Raw genomic sequence first — 26,311 nt, 5'->3', positions numbered from 1 at the left:
CGTACCAGAGCCTTGGTAGCAGAAAGGTATTGAGCAGCAGAATCTTCTGCGCCAGTTTTAGATCTCTCACACGATGCAGCCAGACAAGCTGCCCGAACTTTTGGACGATGATCCCCCCTATTATGAAACTCGAATCGAGTATTCGAACGTTCATCCGAGTTCATTTTGCTATAGCTTTCTCTTTTTGCCTTCTCTCTTGCTGTATTCTGCTTTCTCTGTTACTGTGTTCACTCGATCGTTCGAGTTCTCGATTCGAGTTTCATAATAGGGGGGAATAGGGGGGATAGCCTCGCGAATGTTGTTGGAGAACAATATGCCCAGGAGCCGGAGGCGCTCCTCGGTATGAAGCCATGGGATGTGGATTTTTATTGTTGTTGTGAAGTGTCCTATGTCGATCGCGTCTTGCCCCGAGCACAAGCCGAACGATTCGATCATCTCTCGGACCCACTCGATTTTGGAAGGGGAGATGGTAATCACTGAGATATCGTCATCATATGCAATGACCAGGTCGTCCTGATCGCAACAAATGCTTTCGATTTGAGTGATAACGGGATAGAGATAGAGGACAAACAGGTGCATAGATAGCGGGTCACCCTCTCTGACGGAACGCTGGATGGGAAATGGAGAGGACAGCTGTCCATTTACCAGCAGACGTGAGGAAGACTTCTCCCCAAATAGCTTTAGAAGGCCAACCAGCCGCGGGTGGAATCCCAGTGAGGTCATGGTCCTCCATAGTCTCTCTTCTCCATAGTCTCTTTTTCTGAAGGTGCAGGATTCTCTCTTTAACGGAAAGACAAGCTTGGAAGTTGTTTTGCGATTTGTTGTTGCATTTTTGTGCTGGCGAGATTATTTGCCACTGGTCGGGGGAGAGGGTCACCACTGGAGACGGCTAGTTGCTGTGGATGCGTCGGTCATCGTGCATCACGGCCGAATTCACCGTCACAGCCGCTACGGCTGGCAAGTGCTGGTGCTGGGCTGGCGTGACAGTCTTCCTCGTGGTCGTCGGCCGTTGTTTACAACACTGCCCGTCCCAGGCCAAAAGAATCGATTAACAAACGGTTTTAAGGCGTTAACAAAAGATCAGAACTGGTAGGTGAACGCGACATCACAATCGGATAACGCTCCTTCGTGCGTTAGGTCCGCTCCCTAACATCAATTGTACTCTGTACTACTGCGGATCTTCTACGTATGCTTCTCACGAAGAATGTTCCATAGCAACTATCAACGTAGGTTTTGAAGCTTTCAATTGGGGTTGATTTAGAGTGAAACGTTGCTTTTCTTCGGTGGGTTAGTACAGGTAAAACATAGCAAAATTAGTATTATATTATAGAATGGAAAATATGACAAGCATTTCAAATATCTGAAAATTCACAATAGTAAGTATAACACATTTTGAGTTCATTTCAGAAACCATCTGTTTTTTTCTCGCAACTATGTTAAAAGTTTTTCGGTATATTAAAATTACGGCATCAGCTCTATATTACCAAGAGAGACTCCAATTATACATTTGCAATTTCTCATTTTTGACCAAAAATGGATGACGACGAATATAACAAAAAGTCTCTCAGTTTTTCAAAGGCTAACTTACGAGTTGATTAAAGTTTATGCAAACGTAAATTACTTTTGCAACACAACTTGGGAAATGTCGAACAATCTAGCATGTGAGTTGTTTTTGTGGACCGACCTTTAATGTTTCGTGCCTACTTCTTATCCGACTTTAATGTTGCGTTGCTCAACAAAGACAAAGTTTTTTTATGTTGCTTTCTGTAACGTTGTGTTTTTACGGATAGAGTTGTTGCCACCGTGCCAATTTCTCCCACCATCACGCCATAGCCCACCATCGGGAATTTAATCCATAGCCAGCTGTGTGATAACTGCTCTATCAACGGGGCTTCCGTGTTTAACGTATTTATATTTGTTTATGTAAAATTTTATGTTGTATGGGCACATTACATTTTCTTATTTTTCACTGTGCTCTTCACTGTTACATACAACTTATGACAAGCATGGTGGCAATAGAAAAAAGAGAAAAAACTTTGTAAAATAAAAATAACTGACTTTTTCAAATTATAATCGCAACTTGCGAAAATATCTCGAGATAGGCTCAACGAGTGCTATAACAGCGGTTGCTCAGATTTTTTACTATTAGAGTTAATCTTACGTCGTGAATTGTTTTTTGCACTGGCACAATTTTTTCTATTAAAACGTTCTTCTAGCATTAACTCATGTGCAGCAAGATCCATTTCTTCCTGTGTCATGTCAAGTGCTTCCTGCATTTCCATTTGAGCACAATGAACCAGATCCAGGTCGCAGTATTTACCTAATCCTTGTTGTGCGAGTACCTATAATAAGTAAGTAAAATCTCATTTATTTTAAATCCGATATCTATTCAGTCGACTTCGACAGAAATCTATATATATGACTGGCTAAAAAGTAATCCATTATTTTTGCGTGTACTTCAAAACGCCTTCTTTAATAGAAGTCTTGGTTATAATTGGCGAATAGCTCTAGCAATCTTTTTCCACAATACTTTCTTGTTCTCAATTTTTCATCATTCAGGAAATTTTGTAATGCGCGAAAAAGGTGTTATTCGCTTGGGTCATTTTCATACAGTATTGTCGTATTTATCTTATTATTAGAGCACCGGCACCATAAACACCATGCAACATTTCAGTTACCTAGCTTGAATTTTCGTCTTTTTCAACGAAAAACTGTAAAATGTAGCTAATTTTCTCTTGTTAAATCCACCGTTAGTACGCAATAATGACAACTGAATAGAGTAAACAAAAAAGTGTGACATAATTTTTTTATGTGAGCTTGACAAAGAGGTAAACTTGAAACTGTACGATTGATACTTCGGGAAATATCGATAACTTAAGTCATCTACCGAGAAAATAATGGATTATATTTTAGCCATCCTTATATGTTTTCCTATCGTTCTATTTCTTTTCTTAATTACCCTTCCGACCAGGCTTTCCGCAGATCCAATCACATCAGAAGATGGCTTGTGAGTTTCATGTGGGCTGCTGGGTGTTGAGTGAATCAGACGAACTTTTTCCAAGTTTTCTAATTTGTTGGTGCGATCAACTGATAAAAAGTAAACAAAAGATAAGTAGTAAGATAAGTAAAAAGTAACAAAAGATGAACATAAAATTGTAATTGAACATCAACAACAAAAAACCGTTTCATATAATATATTCATGTGATTTATTCATGATCTTCTATATAAAAATGAAGTTCTGTCCGTATGTTCCTTATGGACTCCGAAACTACTGGATCGATTGACTCGAAATTTGGTATACCGGGGTTTTAGGAACCGAGGAGTGCAATAGTCATGGTTAAAAACACCTATACCCCCTCTTTCTTTCCCCTCTCTAATAACTAACTGTCAAAAACATTAATTACTCCACAAGTTATGAAACGAATTTCATCAAAACTTGCACAACAGTTGATGGTCATCTCAGAAAGCATGTGACAAAATTTGGTCTTTGCGTGACGAGGGGAAACAGGTGTCCGCATATTACCCCAATCCCTAAAACACGTCCTAGGACAATAGGGGCATCGTTTCTTAGGTTTTGGAGGTCTCTAAATCGATTGGTTTCACTTAAAACCCTTATCCTTCCTTTTTCCACCTATCACCACCCCTCATTCCATCTATCTTGAAGTAGTGTGATGCTGGGGGAAAATGCAATTTCCCTGCATTAAACTGCGTTTAATTTTTGAAGAAGGTGAGAAAGAGAGGGAGAGAGGGAGAGGGACAGAGAAAAAATGGGGAAAGAGAGAGAGAAAGAGAAAGAAAGAAAGAAGAAGATAGCAAGAGAGAGCGAGAAAGAGAGAAAAGAGAAAAGAGAAAGAGAGAGAGAAAGAGAGAAAGAGAGAAAGAGAAAGAAAGAGGAAAAGAGCAAGAGAGAGAGAAAGAGAGAGATAGCAATTTGGCGCATTTTCTCTTTCTACATTCACGAAAGATACCCACTGCTCCTTAGCCGTACTAGTTCATTTGGCCGTACACTTAGAGAATGGCTAAAGAGTATATGCAACAGAACCGAATGCGCTACAATCAACCATCTACAACCTTGACCAGTTTTTGTCATCCATGTCAGAGTGATAATTTCGCCCGAACACTGCTATACTCAGAAATGCGAAAGTATTGTACTTGCGCCAAAACCCAAAAAGGAATTTCAAAAACAGAAACAAGGAGACAGTACGAAGTCTGTCGGGACAGCTAGTTCATGATATATTTATTCATGATTTATTCATGATTCACATTTATTCATTATTTTAAGGGATAAATTTGTAATGTAATACAAGGATGGGGAAAAAGTAATGGACGTTTTTTGCGTGTAAATCACACCTTTATTTAAGATGCTTCCGATGGGCCGATTTGCGGCAAATATGCACCGTTGGAAAATTTGTTGCCTTTAAAAAAATCAAAGGTAGCTTCAAAACGCCTGTTTAATAGAAGTTTTGGTCATTATTGACGAAACATTCTAGCATTCTTTTTCACAATACTTTCTTGATCTCAATTTTTCATCATTCATGAAATTTTGTAATGCGCGAAAAAGGTGTCAATCATTGTTCTTCATTGTTCAGTTTGGCGCAAACTTCGCTGATGGCAATTCAATCTATCATGTTTTTCGGTGTCAATTGATGTGACACCCAAATATCGAGCTCTTCGTGAATCCATCTTTGCGAAAATGGCCTAAACATGTTCGATTGTTAATCTTTAGTTCCTGGTCGATGCTCTGATTACTAAAATGCTGATCAACTTTGATTATTTCCGTAATTTTGTCTACATTTTCGACGGCGGGTGTGCCTGTGCGAGGTGCAACTCAAACATAGAAAATAATTGAAACAGTTAGACGAAACCAAAATTGCACCGATTTTAGCTGTTAGAGTATCGGCAACACAAACACCATGCACAATTTCAGCGGCCTAGCTTGAATTTTCGCCTTTATCGGACAAAAACTGTAAAATTTACTGAAGTTTTCTTCGTTGACCACCATTATTAACACGCTTTTTTTACGATGCTACGATTTCGAAAATGCTCGAAAACAATAATTTTCAGCGAACTAAAGAGATCAGAGAAACGCGGAGAATTGTTCGATCCTCTCGGCCGCTTCTCCATCAGGCGTAGTCCCGCTCCCTTGCGCTTTGTCGTTCTCTTGTCGAAGTTGTCACCATAAGTGAGTGACATGAGTGGCAACACAACGTCACAAAAAAATCGAATACCCGTACCCCCGTAAGTTCTAAATTTGTCAGAACTTTTTGAACCCACCACGTATATCATTAAAAATTAAATAAAAAATATTGGAACTTATACAACCATTTTTACACGCCTTTGTGCAGGAAAAATTAGTACAAAGATTAGCGCTCTTTTCCTCTTCTGTCTATTACAACTGCCGAACGGTCTTGGCCTGTAACAGAGGCAATGTTGATCTCGGTTACTTTCTATAACGTTCTGTTTTGACGAGAGGGGTTGTTGGCCCCTCGCCAACCTTAGCAGCCTTAACACCCTATACTCTGATGAAACAGTTTCAACAAAGGCATTCTACCGCGAACGGTGAGTCTGAGTCTGAGACTGACCCCCCTATTATGAAACTCGAATCGAGAACTCGGTCGTTCGAGTGAGCACAGTAACAGAGAAAGCAGAACACAACAAGAGAGAAGGCAAAAAGAGAAAGCTATAGCAAAATGAACTCGGATGAACGATCGAGTTCTCGATTCGAGTTTCATAATAGGGGGGTGAGTCTCTCTAACAGGCAACAACCGTTCGTCGGTTGTAGTTTCCAGATAATGAATAAATGTATTAATCCTTCGCGAGTCGATTTTGGGAAACACATATCGTAACAAGGGTAGTATTAAAACTTGACCTGCGATCATTTGGTATGTTAATAACGATACAAAAACTCAGAAATCCTCTTTTGATATACAGATGATATAGGGAGGTTCGTACACAATTTGTTTTTCATTTGGTTACAAAAAACGGCTGAATATTTTCCGATGGTTGAACAATTATTTGAAAGGCAGAATTGTCGTTTTTGGGGTTCGACCAATACACTCAAAACGAGATTTTGGTCATGCGGTATCAGCTGCCACCGTATGAATGAATGAAAAAGGAGGCGCGCTCAAACCTGCGATGGCGTACGATACCGAGCAATGTTGACTGACTTTGACAACCAAATAAAAAAACCAAATCGTATACGAACCACCCTTCACAATTCGAAGAACTCAAATAAAGCCATTCAGTGTGGCAAGTTTTTTCCGTTCAAACAAGCCTATGGTTTAAGATGCATTTGTTTACTTACTTGCCAAGGAAATGTTTTGTGAACCAACATTGGCACTAATAGTAATTTAAATTCATCGTCATGAAACATAGATAAAATAAAATGAAATAAATTAATAGATGAACAAATATTTCATTCAAAGAAGTTCATCTTACTTTGTAGGTCCTCGTTTGTTAGTTGCGTCATACAATAATAATGGTCGTAGAGGGATATCGGTTGTGGCAGCATCGTTATTCTCTGCACTACCTTGTACACCATTACCGAACGTATCCCGTAATGGATTATCGTGCACAGCATGTAAAATGCTTTCAGCTATGTGACTGTATCCTGGACCACTGTCGACACAGTTGAGTTTTGACCTCGGACCTTCTTGTCTTGGACCTTCATTTGTTCCAGATAATACCGTGTGCATGGCGGCTGAAGCAGCAATTGTGGTGGCTGTCATTTTGTGATTTCCAGACCACTTTTCCTTTTGCTTTAAACCGAAAGTTCCAGGCCGACGAATTGAACACCACACGTTTCCAAACAGGGTATGATTACGCTAAAATAAACATTATTGTAACCATCGAAACACCTCCAACTTGATAGTGAACCAACATTTAATGATACATACCCGATGGGACGGTTCCGGATTATCATCACCAATATCCTCAAGATTTCCAGATATGGCTCGTTTCAGCTCTGGACCTGCCTCGTGTAACGTACGTAAGCCTGCTTGTAATGTTATCGTGCGTCTTTTGTTCTGATCGCTGCTTAGCTTATTGTCATTTTCCTTTCGTTTTTTAAACCTTCTGAAGTAATCTTGTATCAAGAACGTAGCATAAAATTTGCCAACCGTTACTTCATCATCGACTCCCGGTGGTGGCACCACTTGATCTAAAAGCTTCGGATTTGTGCGCTTCCATATTTGCTTGATGGTATTGCGCAATTCTGTATTGGCATCATCGATATTTCCTTCGGTTTTGATCTTTAACGATGTGCGTACCACCGCAAATAACGTCGCATTAAACAGAACCGTACCGTCGCTATTTAGCGGCATGTTCATCGATACCAAACGCTTGCAGGCCACCCGGTGTGGACACAACTTGCCGAATCCGAGCGGTGGAGATATCTTACGTAACAAGGTTACGACATCTAGATGCTTAATTCGTCCCTTAGCGTCTGGATCGTACTCGCTCCATAGGCGTACGAATTCGTCTAGATGGTGCGGACCGAGGATAGACCAATCGCGTGTTAAGTAGTCAAAATTATCCATAATGACAGCAACAAATAAATTGATAATAAGGAAGGAACAAAGTACATAAAATGAAATGAAGTATGGAAAAGCGATGCTAGAGCCGCAGCCGTCGGGAGATCCTGCATCGTCTGATTTGGGGTCGCAATTAACTTCTCCTGGCCGCGCAGAGCAATCAAGCATAATATCTTGCCACGCTTCTCCTGTAGCCGACCGAAATAGTACCAAAACTGCTTGAGGAAACGTTTGAAAATTATTGTTTCGATGAATCGACGTGTCATCATCCATGGCTATTTTTCCAAAAACCTAAAAAGAAAACAGTTGTTCAATTTATTGTCAAAATTTAAAAAGTTAACAACATCAGGAGGGAACAAAAATTGAACTGAAGACTAGCCGAGTGGTAGAACAACAATATTGTAGTAACTATTATAATTGCCATAAGACTTTCACAGAAAATATACACAGATCTATTGTTTAGTTAATCAGCATGTTCTATGTGTAATTTTAAATATAAGATTTGATTTCTTTAATAGAAGGTGTCATTTTAAATAACAATATTCCATACATTTAATTGAGAACTGATATCAATGCGACTCTATAACCTCTAAAACCCGAAACATAAAAACAAACACAACAAACTTCAATTTCAATATAAACTAAAAATCACTGAGGAACTACACAGTCATGTTTTCTGAATATTTTAAAATTTCATAACGACAATTTAATCCGTGTAGCCGTGCGGCATTTATCTTTTACTCTGTGTTTATTGATAATATTTGTAGTAATTTAAATAAAATTGGTAATTTTACCTGCATTCCGATCACAGCATAAATGAAGAAGAGCATGACAATCAACAATGCTACGTATGGTAGTGCTTGAAAGGATTTTATAAATGTCCATAAAAGTGTACGAATTCCTTCTCCTCTTGCTAAAAGCTTAACCAATCGCATCACTCGGAACAGTCGGAAAAAATTGATTGATATTATACTTGATCCTCCCTTTAATGAATCAGAAATATTGATTCAAGAATTTACATAATCGGATCAATTGTTTGTCATGTTTATTACTTGCCTTCATTCCTTTACTGACGTTAACTTCCGAGTATACAATATCAATGAAACTACCTAGTACAATTATAAAATCAAATACATTCCACGCATCTCCGAAATAATTCTGAAAATGACAAAATAAAATGAAATATGTGGTGATAAGGAATTGGGTCTTTAGTAATTACTGTAAATTATCCGCTATTATGTAAACCACTTGGCGCATGGTCTTTTAACTTTCCTCAGAACTAAACCTTCTCTTACTAAGTCCAATAGATTTCCTAATGTATGCAAAAGCATAGACAATAACAGTGACACTGACCACAATATCTGACCCATAACCAAACTGCTTCCCCGCTGATAACGGTAAGAGCAGTCGGTAACGCTCGTCGCTGTCAACGCAGCTGGCCTGGGTTCGAATCCCGGGATCGGTTGTTACGCTACCGGCCATGACTTCGATTCCCGATACCGGGGGTTGGCGTGGGACTAATAACCCCGCCCGTAAAACAATCCGTTACAGAGAGCAAAAGAGATTATTATTGTCCATGGTACAAGACTGCTTAGCGGTTGTTCCCGAAGAAGAGAAGGAAACTGTTTCATCTTGGAGAACGTTCACATTTCCACAGAAGGGCTTTAATCGACATAGCTGTTATAAAGTCATCGAGTAAAAAAGAAATAAGAGAAAACCAACGTCTTCTTCCTCTTATCCAGTCACAACAGCCGAGCCTGCAACAGGGACAACGTTAACCTCTGTTGCTCTCGGTAACATTGTCATTTTACGGGCGGGGTTGTTGCCCCAGGCTAAACCCCGTTTCACGCCGGTTTCAGGATTTGAACCCATGGAAAGCTGCGTGACAAAAACTTCAATCTACATCACATACAATACAGAAAAAAAACGTCAAAATAAAAATAATTTTCATAACAATTGAAGAATACATACTGATTTAAATAAACCAATTTAAGACAAAAAAGTTGAATACAAACACCATATTCGCCAATGTAAAAAAATCGCCAATGTAATGTAATTTGTCTACCAAAAGCTTCTATACAACCTCAATACTTTCATAAATCCTATTTATTTTCATTTCATTAAATGCGCTTAGCTTATAGTTCAAACCTGTGTTCTAAGTGTTCACCTCTTTTCTACTGATTCTTACGTCTATGATCTTTCTCTAAGAAAACATTCGATGTTCCTTTCTTTCCTTTCTTCTGTCTTTCACTTCATTTCTTATTGTAAAAACATTTTATTTTTTGTCAATTTGCTTACCTTAAATCTAAATGCTGCTAGTTTAAAGACAAACTCCAAGGCGAAGACTGCCGTGAAGATAAGGTTCAATAAATCCAAAACCTCCGTGTAAATCTCCGGTTGTCGGTAAAACTTCATCGAAAGTGTAATTGTGTTTATCATAATCAGTATAAATATCATATATTCGAATGGTTGAGATGTTACAAACCACCACACTTTATACTGTATGCGATGCTTTGGTATGTAACGTCTTATTGGTTTGGCCTTTAGTGCAAACTCTATACAATTTCGCTGATTTTTGTCCAGGTCGCAATTCTTGTATTCCTGTTCACCTTCGTTTTGGAATGTAACGATGACAAAACCAACAAAGATGTTTACCATGAAGAAGGCGATGATGATTATGTAAATTATATAATATGCAGCCACAATTGGGCGAAAATTATGTATCGGCCCAGAATCTTCTTCGTGGGAGTCGATAGATACATACAATAATCTGTTGATGTTATTGAAGAGAATTACACATTTTTTTGTCAATATCATAGTGTTCATAAACAATAAAAAGATTGTACATTTATGTTATAGCTTACCCAGGCCAGCCCTCAAACGTTGACACGGTGAAAAGAGTTAACATTGCCTTCGATACATCATCAAAATGGAACCGATTTCGTGACCAATATCGTTCTTTTGAAACTGGCTTGTCCACATTGCCATCTTCGTATACTAAATATGTACCGCTGTAAAAAACAATAACAATCTCAATTAAATAATTTTGTATGATAGGAAAATACATTGTTGATTAAACGTTTTGACTTCTTCTTCTTTTTATTCGGCAACAACCACTGAGCGATCTTATCCTGCACCAGAGACAATATTAGCCTCTGTTGCTTTCTGTAACGGGGTGTGTTTTACGGGCAGGGTTGATGGTCTCGAGCCAGTATCGAGAATCGAACCCCCTGGTCAGCTGCGTGACAACTGGTCCCGGAATTCGAAACCATCGCAAACAAAACACGGCACACTTTCACTATTTATAAGTAAATACCTACCGATAAATGTTTCCCGATGATTAAAATTTTACCGCTGAAGGAAGATTTTCAACCGCTGAATTGTCAAATGGCCGAACTGTTAACGAGAGCTCCATTAGCACGAAAGAGAAGCAAACAATTCCTCGCTATTGCGCTCTCTGTCTGGACTTTGTCGAGCAGAGAGCTGTGAGAAATCTTGTCTTAATGTGAAGAAAAAGAGTGCCTATTGTGACTTCATTGTGATGCGGTCGGCATATAGAAAGTATTCTATGTCCGTTCCCTGGTTCTAAGCCACCTCCCCAGCCACAGATCTGAATTTAGTGTTTGGCTACACGGAAGCAACTCATCATAAACGGTTCCTTTCAAGTCCCACCATATACCCAGTAGAAACTTTCTGACCGTTAGTTCTGGTTCGACCAGTGGTTAAGCTATTTTACCCTGCTTATTTTCAAGCAGTATTGTCGTGTGAATCCCATTCCTCATCCCCAGTACTCATCTGATTAAGAAATGGCTCGATTTCGCAGATGGTAATTCCATTATGCCATTATGTTTTTTGCTGTAAATAGGGTGGCGCCCAAACATCGAGCTTCTTTGTTAATCCAGCTTTGCACAAACGGCTTTAGCCTGTTCGATGATTGATCTTTAGCTTCTGGCCAACGCTTTGATTACTAACATACAGATCAACTGTTAATTACTTCTGTGATTTTATCGACATTTTCGATTACGTGTCTGCCTAGTCTTTAACACAAAAATAAACTAAAACGGGTCGACGAAACCAAAATTAATCGACACTAGATTTTAGAGTATTGGCACCATAAACAACATGCAGAATTTGAGCAGCCTAGCTTAAAATTTGACCTTTTTCAAAGAAAAACAGTAAAATGTACCGAATTTTCTCTTTGTTAACCTTCATTGTTAACACCCTACAACTCACAAACGAATGGAACAAACAATAAACAATGAAAGCATCTTTTTAAGTGTATCAGCTATGAAACAATTTTTTTTTCTTTTGTATTATAGAGGCGTTTGGCAGTAATAGCCGATATTTGCCTCTTTAGCTATAAAACAAGCCTAAACTTGAAACTGTACGATCGATACTTCACGAGATATCGATCACTAAAGTCATCCACCAAGAAAATCATGGATTACTTTTCCCAGCCTTATATAAGATACATATAGATACTGTTTACTCATAGTAGAATTAGATACTTACTGACATTCTGATTCCTGCATTTTCGAACCATCCGAACATGAGAAGAATTTTCCCTGTAGAATAAATCATAATTAAATCCATCATTAAATACTGATTACATGAATGGAAATTTCTATTACGGAAGAAAGTATACTTAAACATGTTCACTTACACACAACATCACGTAATAAACTATGGTAAAAAAACATGCAATAACACACATTAACATCAACTAGTTTTAGCAATAGCAATTTAATAAACAACATTTTAGTTTAAATCCCACTATCCCACTCATAAATTTTGAAGTTTGGTAGGAGGTACTAGACTAAATGCTGTACGGATTTAAGAGTACATAATTTTTACAAAAACAAAATTGTATTCATTGTTTACTCGTTTACGTTTTTCGTTGAAGTATTCGTAAACACAAAATAATATCAAGCATGAAGAACTAATACGTGTTTTGTTTGGAATTAACTTACCAAATCGGTTTCTTTAATTTTGAGAAAAAAATTTTAAGAAAAAATTTCACAAATTTAAGACCAAATAATTTTGCCAAATCAAAGGTTTTTTCGACAAGGCACCGGCTGTGACGTATTTATCCATTTTAAGTTTACCAGTTTAATTTACGAAAAATAATTTAGCGGCAACCTTAAGGGCTGTTTACACGCTGCGATCTGCCATGCAATATCGCATGAAGTGACATTTCCGGAGACGTCATAAATGTCACTGCCGCGGGTGGAAATCTGAAGACTCGACATGCAATTTGTGAACAAATTTCAAAACAGGGTCAGTTTGTCGGTTGGACATGTTGGAATCAGCCATGGAAGCAACACTGTGTTGGTTTGCCTTACCATTGTGCTTTTCGGTTAAAAAGCGAAAAAAGAACGTGCGAAGAGGTTACAGTGTCGAGGAAATTGCTTTTAAATGGCATCGTATGCCTCCGCCTTTTTATTCCGATCACTCTATTTTTTATTTTTTAGTTGCCAAAGACATGGCAGACTTTCGTAAATTTTTATAAATTCAGTTACACACTTTCGCGAACGTTGACGAAGCGTCCAAAATATAAATAAGAGGCCAAAACAAAACATCAACAAGTCAACCGACAAACTGGCCCTGTTTTGAAATTTGTTCACAAATTGCATGTCGAGTCTTCAGATTTCCACCCGCGGCAATGACATTTATGACGTCTCCGGAAATGTCACTTCATGCGATATTGCATGGCAGATCGCAGCGTGTAAACCGCCCTTTAGAAACGCACAACCCGTTATTTATCAAAATCCCGGAAACGTCAAGTCAAAATACTTCTGTCCTATAGGATGAAGGAGATAAAACCCTTATTTCATCTAAGTAGAACGGGCCTGGCCATATTGATAAATAAACCCGTTATAAATAAATCCTATGCGTTATTATAAATCCTACTATAAATGATCATTTTAGTTTATTCTAGCATTATTCTTCATTTCAGTGCTTAGATTATTCACAGTTCATCAAACACACCCAATCAATAAACGCAATATATGTGGAAGACGCACTACATCAACTGTTATATAAAACTATAATCAGTAAAAACCCCATTGTTTTAATTGTGTTAATTAAGTGACACCCGTTGTTAGAGCAATCTACAATAACAATAACGCTCGTCATTGTCACGCAGCATGCCATCGGTTTGAATCCCGGTACCGTTTGACACGCAGCTGGCCATGGATTCAATTCGAGAGACTGGCGTGACAGGGAAGTTGACCAACAACCGTAAAAACGCAACGTTGCTGAAAACACCAGAAATAAACATTATCTCTGGTACAACCCAAAACCGCTCAGTGGTTGTAGTTGGATAAGAAGAAGAATTAATTGACTACTTTAACTATAATTCCTAATATAGCTCGTACCAAATATATCAAATTTAGTCCTGTTCAGCCGTGTTGTCACTAGTTCCGACCGGTAGTTTTATACAAATTAAAAATCTTTCGAAACTTGCCCGTTTTTTTTAAATGTATCTGTCGGCCTACACGATGCGCAAATTAACTTTCTGGTATTTCAGATAAATGCCAAAATGTTTGCACTTCTGTAAAAACGTTTATGTTTTGGCCGAGACGTAAACCCGACCGTAAACACATACATTTGCATACGCTTTGTAAGTAATGTAAGTTCTTATTTGCTGGTTTAGCAACAAAATCGAAAAAATTGAAAAATTATTCAGAAATCAATTCATTTCTCTTCTATTTCTGTTTTCTCGGACCAAAAACACGACATTTGACATTTTGTTTTTATATTTTTGCTGTCACACGAAGCACAAACGAAATGGCTTTTTTACGGTCCCATTTACGCTTTGTGTGGCACCGCAGTATGCTTTCAACAGCGAAACGCATCTTGAGTAATTTGGTGGTTCATTAAATTCAGTTGAGTTCTGTTACAAATTGTCCGTTATAATGGTCATCGTAAAGCTCACATAAATCCATCACATAATGGAAACCTTTAATGTTTGAAGCGTCTGAATGGTTTGCGTGGCCCCGGTAAGGGTTATACAAAACATACATCTTTCAATGTTAACAAAAAACGTTGACATTAACCTGTCGTTCATTTCTATAATGTTACTATGTATTACTTTCTCGAAAATACTATGAAGGATATGTAGAAATAATATTCTATTTTCACTTGGTTGAGAAAAGATTCTTTTTGTGTCGTTTTATGACTTAACACAATGTCAAAGACAACTGCTTCAGACAAAATGCACAAATTAAAATACATTGGACAGATGCCGCAAATATAAGAAAAACACAACCATGTTTATCGATGCTATTTTGACCTATCTGCGGGGACACACGATGCGTAACATAACAAGTTTGATGTTAACGATTAATGCCAAACAACTGCTGCTTTTCTGTCAAAACGTATATGTTTTGGCCGAGGCGTAAACAGTTTGGCATTAATCGTTAACGTCAAACTTGTTACGTTACGCATCGTGTGTCCCCGCAGTATAGTTCTTTGACCTTTAGTGTTATCATGCTCTTTCACATGCAGACATATGCAAAATATATAACAACCTAATGCTAAAGTGAGACAAAACAAAAAAACAGTAACTGAGGTGCCAGACGGTCCGTAAATAAACGAAATGACGTTTCAGATAAATGTCAAACTGTTTGTGCTTACCAAACGACAAAACGTGTATGGCTCAGCGGACACGTAAAAACCGTTAGCAAAAACGCTTTGTTTACAAACAGAGGATAATGTAAGTTCTTATTTGCTGATATAGCAACAAAATCTAAAACCACAGAAAAAAATATTCAGAAATCAATTTATTTCTCTTTGATTTCTGTTTCTCGGACCAAAAACACGAATGTATACACGTTTGACATTTCGGTTTCATATTTTAAACCTGCCACACGAAGCGTAAACGATCTGATGTTTTTACGCTCCGAATTACGATTCATGTGGCACCGCAGTTACCATTTTTGTCATAGATGACTGATTTAACATAGTAATTTGAATAACATGGATTTACTATCAAAAAGACAAAATTATATGAAGTAATTTTTATTTGTCAGATTATAATGTACTATAAGTATAAACAACGACATTTTTATTCAAATAATGTTGAAATTTTTTATATATGTACAAGGTTCAACTACGAGTACAATCATGAAAAAAAAATTGGTTATATTTTTCGTTACGGTCAAATTTCAATGACCAGAAAAAAGTGCATAGCACTTCTACGACAATGAAGTGAAGTTACGCATTTACTTGAAATAAAATTATAAACAAAACATCGAAAACTATGGTGAATTATTGGTAGTGGTGGATAGATAGTAAACATACAAAACTAGACGAGAGAAGTGAAACAAGAACAGGCAATAATCAGGGCATCAATTACCTTAAATAACTGTACTCCAATCACAGCAAACATAAACTGCAAGAGGTACGTCACTAGCATAATATTGCCGATCGTTTTGATAGCAACTATCACACATTTCACTACGTACTGTTGCGGGTGCGTGCGTACAGAAGAAAATTACAGTTAAAGAGTCAGATAATTTTCACCAATTCAAATTCATATATGTAATGCACGTTTATTCTGTCGTCAGCTGAAGTGCAATGTATAGTTTCCATTGCAAACTTCGCTTACTTGCTTAAATAATTTTACTTGGTGAAAATGCAAGATTGTACGCAAACCTTAAAATATCACCAGGGACCAGGCGACACTTACCTAAATATATATAATATCGTAATCTCAAATAGATGTAACGCCTCAAATGCATTCAAACATTATCAAAATCAACAATCCACAAAAAATCATCCCGAAATGAAAAGCGTGAACATTATATACTAATAGTATACCTACTTCTGTCATATAGAAACTAACATTAAATTTTTCCCGATAATAAAAAATTATTAAAAATGAGCAACAGACACAAGAATGCAACCAGCGTTGGTCGTGTAACCAACTGCTTTATCTGTGAACGTCCTAAGAAAAATGTACGGCTCTTGATTGAATATTCTTAAAGTTACGACTTGGTAATGGCTTAGAAGAGTAAGTGAGCACGTTGTTTCTTAAAAACTAACTATGTAATACAACTGTGTACGTCCATGTTCAGCCAATTATTCCGAGATTTGGTATATTGGAATTTGGAGGCAATTACCCTGTGCGTTTGATCACAGAAGCTAGAGGATAGAAGTAAAGTACACAAGCCGATGATAAAGACAAACATCATTCTGAGCAGCACCTCAGACATATTAACGAAGAAGCTTGTATGCTCTTTAAATGAAAAAGCACCTACTGATGAGAAAGATATCGTAGGTAAATGATTATAACATTAACGTGACAATACTATACAGCGCATCAGTGCGTATTCCCATTAGCGTAGTATGATAAAAAAGTAATGAAATGATCAGATCAGAAACACAGAAAATAAAAAGAAAACAAAAGTAAACTAAACTTCACATCACACACAACTTCAAATGAACAATATAATAAATAAGGCCGCAATTTTGCGTCCTACCTTATACAACTGCACCCCGATTACGGCGAACATAAACTGTAGCAAACAAGTAACCAACACGATATTACCGATAGTCTTTACTGCTACTATAACACATTGCACTACATGCTGAGAAGATATGTAAAATAAAAATAGTAAAAAAAAATTGAAAAGCCTAAAGATGATTTTTTCATCTTGCCGAAAAACGAAAAAAAAATATAATAAGTGCATCTTAGTTAAAATTAATTACCACAACTTTGCCAGGCAGTTTGATTGGTCGGGCAGATTATCTATATCAAACATCTCAATCGATGCATTCTTACTAAGGCGGGTTGAGTTCGCCAATAAGTAACAATTATGAACACTAATACAACTCATTCAATTGTCTTTGCAACCATAGTTATTTGTTCTAGTTTTGGTTAATTGCTGATCTTCTCTTTTGTGCTATAGAGGCGGCATTAAATGTATAAACATTGTCGTTTCTTATGGCATAAAAAATATGTGACAAATGATAAAAATCCATCCAATATTTGTTGTTGTAAAACATCTTAAAGTAAAAATGTTTATCGTAGATTGATGATTCACGCCAATATAGTTTACCTTCAATCCTTTAGCACGATTAATAGCACGGAGTGGTCGAAGAACACGAAGCACTCGAAGAATTTTTATCACAGAGATGGCACCCGAACTGAAATTAATGATAAATTAAAATTAATAAAGATAATATAGAATAATTTATGAATTTAAATTCGTTATGAAAAAAGGCTGACCTGAAAAACATCGATATCAGTGACACACAGACAACTAACAGGTCAAGTAAGTTAAACGCAGATCGGCAGAATGCTCCGTCATGAAATAAAAACCCATACGAAATTAGTTTCAGCAGCAATTCTATCGTAAATACGGACGTGAAGAAATAGTCGAAGTAGTTGAGGATCTGGTTGCGTTCACTATTGGCATTCAAAGGGTCTTCCGCCGCCAGCATTGCCGATGAGAACATAATGCAGACTAGAATTATGTTGCCGAACGTGCCATGATTACAGAGCCAGTGGCAGAAAATACGAAACCTATCGAAAAAAAAGATTCAATCAATAAACTTCAAATAGATTTATTTTGCAGCGTTGTGTTTAATTGGATAATGTTTTTTTCGTGGAAAATTATTGAAAAAGTTGGAAAGTTACATCAAAGCTAATCTACAAATTTGAAATTCTTTCTACATAAAATTAATGTCCTATTTTGCCTTTTCATTTCATATAAATTCGGGACCTAAATATTTATCGCATGCGGCGAACAAGAGTTTATTTTGATTGGTATCATGCGATATGTACATAACCTTTCCTGTTAAAGTACAAACTGCAACAAATAATCCATCGAGTTACGCAGATATTAAAAGAAGAAATTTGGTAAGGGTTTGGAATTTTAGGTTTCAAAAAGCGGAATAAGCAAACAAGTAGCTGCTCAGCATAATTGTGGTACCAATTTAGTTAGAAGTATAAAATATTAATTTCCCAGTACGCCGCGTCATTCAAGCAATCCTTTCAATTACGCTTTATGGAACAGTTAGATCATAAAAGGGAATAAGGTAGTAAATATGTCCGTATTGTTCATTCAGCGGGCAGTATGTTAAAAAAATGCTCTGCGTTTATCTTATGGGGTAACACGTAGACACATTATCTCAAACAATAAACTCAATCATCAACCTGTTTGTTTTTGACATAATAAAAAACGATGAACCATCCGGTATCGGTAACACCGTATTGACGACATTTAACTCAGACATTCTACGTGGTCTAGCCACCCGCAGACCGTCGTCTTGCGAATCTAACATCATTGAAACAATAAAAAACAAATGGAAACAAAGAAAAACAAATTAGTAAAATACATTAAGGGCACTCAGCAAAGCTAACGATTTTAAGTAAGACAATTATTTTACTGTACAAAGTTAGCTCTACCGAGTGCCCACCTACAGTTACCTGTTCGTTGGGGAGAATACGAGCAATGCATTCGCTCGAGGTATGGGCTTTTTGGATTTCTTCACGCTTAATTCCGATAAACGACGAGGACGAGCAGATACCGTTGCTGTTTCTTCGAATGTCTCACCTAAAACAATAAAAAGGTGAAGAATAGTGGACATATACTTTAATATTGAAAGATTGCCGAATTAGGTTAAGTTAGAGACAAATATTGTTGGCAAGATTCTGTTGTTATTAATTGAAATATAGTCTTAGACAATATAATAATGAAAATGAAACATAGTATTAATTGACTATTAGTCTTGAATAGGAAACACACTAGATACAATACCTTTGAGATATATGTATAGGTTAGACAACAACCGCTAAGCGGTCTTAGATTGCACCAGGGACAACAATGATCTCTGTTGCTCACTGTAACGGATCGTTTTTACGGGCGGGGTTGCAGCGGGGGACATTGTGATAAAGAATGGATTAAAAAGCTTGGTCACGATCATTCTCACAAATCTGATTGGTTAGGCTGCTGTTTGCAACTAGTCACGACTTCTTAAGGCAGCTTTGAAACTGTGTCGTACTGGTGATATTTCCTTCTTTTTCATAGCTCTTCTGTATGGGCAATAGCAGACTTTTCTCATCGACAACTTCCCTGTTAAGCAAATAAAGAGATGGTGTGCACCGAACTCTTATACACCTATAGTTACAGCACAATAGTTTATGTCTCTTTTCGCGTATCCCTTTTCGGCGTTGAAACAAACAACTAATAACATGAGTTCACACGTGTGAACGTTCCCGCCCTTCCTCCTGGTCCACCACGCGGTGTTGTTACAGAGGGATGCTTACGATGACATTATGAGGCTGAAGTAGTTTTCTTTTTCTCTAATCTTCTTTTTCTTCTTTGGCACTACAACCACTGTGCGGTCTTGGCCTGCACCAGAGACAATGTTAATGTCAATTATCCCTGGTGCTATCTGTAACAGTTCGTTTTTACGGGCGGGGATGTTGGTCCCGCGCCAACCCCCCTCTGTCAGCGCCGGTATCGGGAATCGAAACCATGGCCGGTTGAGTCGCAACCGGTCCCGGGATTCGAACCCTGGCCAGCTGCGCTGACAGCGAAGAGCGTTACCGACTACTTTATCAGCGGGGGCAAATCATATTTTTTTCTCTAATCATATTTTTCAAATAAATGAACACACACTTTATAAAAAAGGGTGCTGAAGTCGATAATCGCCGTACGTGGAACGTCCAGTCACGATGTTCCAAATATGCGGCGCGGCACAGTAGATCCTCTATTTCATGCCAATTTAATGTAAAATATAAATCTAATCACAATTTCGCTCATATGAAAAAAAATTCACTGTTAGGAATAGCACCGATACCGAAACACATTTGTTCGAATGAATAACACGCACCTTGCGTATCCTGCTCTTCGTAACCTTCGTCATCCTCGGGGACAGGAATCTTAGATTGTGACTCATGGCAATCATATTCATCAGACCTAAAATGTAAAGTAAACAGGGCAAATCATTAACAAATCATAAGATACTATCCATTTGTCATTTTATTGTTACAAATGCATCTCTGGACATCATAATCTATCTATATCTTCTTTTATATATGTTAAAATGGATGTTTGTGTGTCTGTACCGCATTTTCTCCACAACTACTGAACCAATTAAATTTTGCACAGTGTAGTTTTGTGACGCCGGATAGTGAATAAGAACCTTACATGTTCATTGGATCGTTGTCAGAGTCCAAATTGTCCTTTTCATGTTCCATAAATCCATCATCTCCATGTTCAGTTGGTGTTGGTGCATGTGACAATTTTTCCTCGTCACCCTCAGGGTTTTCACCTTCCTCTTTTTCAACGGTCGTTAGGGAATCCGCATCGGCCAAATTGTCAACGGCAATAGCCAAAAAGACATTCAATAAAATGTCTAGCTCACGCAACACAGTCGATAAGAATTTATGTTAGGAAAACACAGCTCACAAAAATTGATAACAAAACCAAAAAAACACGTTTCTAGCATACTTTATAAAAGGATACAATTACCACATATAAACAGAATAATGAAGTAAATGCTAGCAATGATACCCATCGATGCTACCCCACCATATGCCTGAATTCCGTCGTACATAACCATGTTCCAATCTTCACCTGTAAGTATCTATTTAGTCAAAACAATACTGTATTATAGATTATCTTTAATTTTCTGGTACTTAAATATTCATTAAATTTTTTAAACATCAAATGAAACGGATTTCCATTACGAATTATGAAATGTATGTTATTACACGTACCTGAAACACTGTGAGCAAACTTTGCACGAAGCTATCAAAATTTGAGCGCGGCTTATCGACTGAACTGTTGAAGTTGAACTTTCCTCCAAAAACTTGCATTCCGAGCAAAGCAAAAATGACGATGAATAAAAACAACAACAGTAGCAGAGATGCGATCGATTGTATGGAGTTTAACAGCGATGCAACCAAATTAGAGAGAGATTGCCAGTATCTTAAAACAGTGAAAGGTTATTTCATATTGTTTAAAAAGTACATAACAGTTGCGATATAGTAACACACTTACTTAGTAACCTTGAAAACACGTAATAGACGGACACATCGTAATACAGAAACCCCGAGAGGTGGCATAATTTGTGTGCTAGTGAGTACCATCTCTCCAATACTACCGATTACAACAAAACAGTCGAAACGGTTGAATAGAGATACAAAATATCCCTGGAATCCCAAACTATACATCTTCAGTAACATTTCCATTGTAAACAGGGCGACGAAAAACATATTCGTGTATTCTGCAAAAGAAATTAATACATATTAAACAAAAGAAAACATAATAAATACGGCCCTGTCCGTTCTTCTAAGATTAAAAAAAACAGAATATCAAAGAAAATGTCCGCTTCTGGAAAGAGCTTACCTTGGAAGTCATCCAACCAAGGAGGCTGACGATAATGTTCTGTAGCTAACACACCCGTATTAAGGAAAACCAATATTATAATAAGCCAATAAAAAGCCTGCGATTTTACAGCCTTGCGACAAGCACGTCTTAAACGGCGATTGACACGATCGATAGATTTTCGTTTTCGAGCACACCATGACAAATGCTGCACCTCTCCGTCTTCGCCAAGATTGTCGGATGAATCCAGTTCAATTGGGTTTTTCACTTTGCCCTCTTGAATTCCACTTGCTTCGTTGTCGGGATCTATGTCTTCTGCTTGTGTAATCCAATCTAAGTAACCACGAAGGTCTTCTTCGATTTGCTGCTTTTCACGAAGTTTTTGAAAATCGCCTCGATTTTTTGCTTTCGTTCGTTCCTTCGAAAATTCACCACTCAAAACACCCAGAATAAGATTCATAACAAAGAAAGCACCGAGAATGACCATAGAAATGAAATACACCCACTGCCAGCTACTCCCCATTGCGTCCTCAATCTGTAATAATTGTCATTAAATAGGTGTAATAAGTAAAACTATCAGCATATGAGCCATTCAAACAATTTCTAGATACATTATAATACTTACATAATACAGCATGTCTGTCCATCCTTCCAATGTCACACACTGGAACACAGTTAACATTGATAGCCCAAAGTTATCAAAGTTCGTGATGCCGAAATTCGGACCTTCCCAATAGTATCTGCATACCATTTCAGGTGATATCGTGTCACAATGAAAGCCATCCTCTCCGCAAGGATGTGGATCGTCCATAATTTCACCTTCAACGTACCATATTTTAAAGGATCAGTTTGTGGTACATTCAAAATTATTTGTTTAAAAATATACTACATCTAACATACCCGTTTCATTATGGAAGCAAGACTTATGTAATTTACCGGAGAACAGTTCTAGACCTATGATGGCGTAAATGATTATCACAAACAGTACCAGTAGGGCTATGTGTAGTAAAGGCACCATGGCACGAAGGATTGAATTGAGAACAACTTGCAAACCTGTTGGATTTTTTTTTAATAATCATAGTTCTTAAAAAGGTTATCGATGAAAGGCTGAAATGAACATGCGAAAAATTAATTGAATAGCACGAATGACTTACTAGGCACTCCAGATACCAAACGCAATGGACGAAGTACTCGAAAAGCGCGAAGAGCTTTAACATCAAATCCTTCCTTCATAAGATTAGACAGCGCTGTAGAAATCATACTGTAACAACAGATAATACCAGAACAAAAAAATATGAATCAATCTTTCTTTACAAATTTTTACTTTTATAAACTATTATCAAAAATTGCCCCTAAAAATCAAGAAAATTGTCAATACCACCACAAAATATGCATTACAAACATCTTTTACACAAACAAACTATAATAGCTATAATAATAGCTATAATAGCTAATAGCAAACTATAACTATAATAACTTACCCAATAACTACGATAGTGAAATCGAGAATATTCCATCCATTCCTCAAATAGGATCCAGGATGTAATATAAACCCGTATGCAATTAGCTTCATTACACATTCCGACGTAAATATTACTAAAAAGATATATTCAACTTTTTCGAGTGCCGCGTTCGTGGTGTTTGAATCACTATTGGGAAAGGGTGTGTACACAGCTAAGGCTACACAATTGGCAAAAATTGTAAGTAAAATCAAATATTCAAAGGGTCTGAAAAAAAACACACATTGTTAGAAATTATAAATGCAGTTTTTGATTTTCACTTATATCTTACTTCCATTCCACAATGGCGATGCAAAGCTTTCGAAGAGGATTTGTCCGTGTAAGACAAAAGAGCGCTCGTAACGGACGATCAGGCTGTGGTTTCACACCTGCTCTTCTGGTTGGTTTCTTGGGTGCGATCGGTATACTTGTACCGCCGATCGCCGGTTCTGATCCACTTGGCCCGTCATGATTATGTTGGTGTCCACCTATAGCAATTTCTGTATTTTCCATTCTGGCAGCTGCTTTAGTCATAGCCGTTGTAGATTTAAGAGTCGTTTGCCATACATCGGTCAGCGAGTGTTGACGTTTAAGAAAAAACGATCGAGACTTTCTTTTTTTCTGGGTATGTAGTGGTGATCCGAGAGCTTTACTCGACAATAGCCTTCCACTAACAATAAACTTCTTTCCCGTCCGTTGTCCAGCTTTCTTGCGGGAGAACGACTTATTTAGGATCTCAAGAAACTGATTGTGTTGTTCGCTTTGTTGTGCATACGACGTCGGCACCAATGGACACACAGAATCAGGGGTATGAAACGCACCAATTAACTTATTTCCCGATGAAACGACATCTTTCAAGGAATTTCTGTTGCGCACCTGAGCTGAAGTTGGCTTTATTATCGATTGATATTCTGGAAAGATATATTAAATTAAATATGATATAACAACGAGAATGGAGAAATAAGAATAAGAAATTAAAGAAAGAAAAGAAATTAAAGTGTTTAACGATGTTTAGAAGAAATTTATGAAAGCAGTGAAATGAGAGATTTTGAAATTGACTTTATCACAGTTCTTTCTTTCTTCAATCTATTAGATATATCGTGGAAGGCCCTTGCTTGTGGCCCGTGCTGTATAAAAGCTTCTTCCGACAAGAAATGGTTTTCACATCTTACCAAACGGGACACATGGTCCTTGTGGATCATTTTGAACTGTGGTCTTGCTGCTTCGTATAGAAGTCATGTTGCACAAAACACTCGTAACAATGTTCAAGTTTTCAAACCGATTCACCGATCATATATTACACATGTTGTCCTCTATACAATATTCGTTTATCCTTATTTTCATATAATTACTTTCCAGTTGAAGTCTATTGACATGTTTGTATTGATTACTAACATAGAGCTCAGTGAAAGTTTTGACGAATTACTCTTTGATGTTATCTGTTGATTGGTATCTAAAAGTAAATTACACTGCAAAATATAAATTACACTCGCATAAAAATGAAGGCATCGCTCCGATGTTCCTCCGACAGGAGAAACTAAGCGCACTTGATGATAGAACATACGCTACGCTAGTTATTGGCCTTATGCCTTTCCAGTCTGTTCGAAAATGGTTGCACATTGAAACGTGTCCACTTCCGTAAGAAAAGTAACGTAGTCACCAGATAAAAAAACTATAGGAGCGTCCTCCGTCTGAAATGTTAAACCAGTTTAGTTTACATTGTCTACATTATAGCTTGGGCAATTTTCACATACTCCGGAGCTAAATTGGCACAAGCTTTTGTTGTTTTGATTTAGCATGTGATTCCTTATAACCTTTCCACTGATACAGATGTACTGTACTTAACAAAATGTACAGAGTCTAAATTAACAGACGCAGAATTGATAACTAGATTCACTTGCATGGACCGATGTGTGCCTTACATACCATCGTGCACTGTATTTTCAATACTTTTGGCGTTTGGTCTGACCGAAAGTCGTGGGATTGCAGCGAAGGGGGGAGGGTGAGTATGCATGGATTCATTTTAACAGGTTTGCCTAGAGAGCGGAAGTCCGCGCAACTGCGCAGAATCTCCTCTGTCGCCATTTACTCTATTCCATATGATCTTCATATCAGGTAACAGAGAATGTAAATTCGGCCATAATTTCGCCTCACTTTATAACAACCTTATGTTTCTACTTTGCGCTCGTCATCAAAATTGTAATTTGTTTTGAGAAAATGTTTGCTTAACGTGCTGTAGGCGAAACCTAACAAAAACATGTGTTAAACATAAATAAATAGGCTGAGAAAGTATACCTTTGCACCAGTGATATTGACATAATTAAAGACATAATACATCTTAAACATAGTTTGTCATTAAACATTAAATAAAATCAATAATGTTTTTCAGGGTTTTTTGAACTTCATATAGATTTTGAATACCTAGAATTCAATACAGTAAAAGCACGCTGTAGATGTATTGACCATTCGAGAATTGTTGTAATTTCATTAACTTCATTTCAATTGTTGTAGAACATTCACCTTACAAAAACACCTCTTGGTAGTACCATTTGCGTCGATTTTCACATCCTTTGGAAACAGTATCAATGGCACCACTAGACAATGTAGAAACAACATTACCGCGCAAACGCGTTCCACTTGATTCTAATTTCTCTCTTTGAGCAGAGCTGAAGCGGTCAGATGCTCAACAATAGCCAATAGCTTTCACGAATCTTTCCCAAAAGTATTTTCACGAAAAATTGCAGCTAAAAATAGACCTCTCATAGAGGATTACTCAATTACGGTTCCGGAATACCGCCGAAAAATGTTCATCTTACCTTGCGTCGGAGTAGAACACAATTGTTAAAAGGGCATTAGCTCTTAATACATTCGTTGCTTGATAAACCGGCTTAACAAGTTTGCCTTTCCTTGACACTATTCGCTACTAATATTTTT

At 37.4% G+C, this 26,311-nt stretch overlaps 1 protein-coding gene across 1 annotated transcript; it reads right to left on the bottom strand.

The window, feature by feature from the left end:
- Positions 1–1,403: 1,403 nt before the first annotated feature.
- LOC131211016 (muscle calcium channel subunit alpha-1-like) lies at positions 1,404–24,053 on the bottom strand. Its single transcript, XM_058204352.1, is given in 25 exon segments — positions 1,404–2,342; positions 2,960–3,087; positions 6,306–6,340; positions 6,440–6,825; positions 6,898–7,824; positions 8,328–8,546; positions 8,548–8,691; positions 9,832–10,303; positions 10,398–10,544; positions 12,046–12,098; positions 17,019–17,126; positions 17,598–17,685; positions 17,768–18,064; positions 18,698–18,818; positions 20,380–20,465; positions 20,697–20,904; positions 21,015–21,135; positions 21,269–21,479; positions 21,552–21,777; positions 21,900–22,413; positions 22,504–22,697; positions 22,779–22,931; positions 23,033–23,139; positions 23,360–23,605; positions 23,670–24,053. Coding segments are annotated over 25 exon segments (5,661 nt in total). The 5' UTR covers positions 23,912–24,053; the 3' UTR covers positions 1,404–2,114.
- Positions 24,054–26,311: the final 2,258 nt, after the last annotated feature.

The sequence above is a fragment of the Anopheles bellator genome, chromosome 2 (assembly GCF_943735745.2).
Source record: "Anopheles bellator chromosome 2, idAnoBellAS_SP24_06.2, whole genome shotgun sequence".
NCBI classification, from domain to species: Eukaryota; Metazoa; Arthropoda; class Insecta; order Diptera; family Culicidae; genus Anopheles; species Anopheles bellator.
The sequence above is the reverse complement of the archived record's forward strand: the minus strand, read 5'-3'. Positions and strand labels throughout refer to the sequence as shown.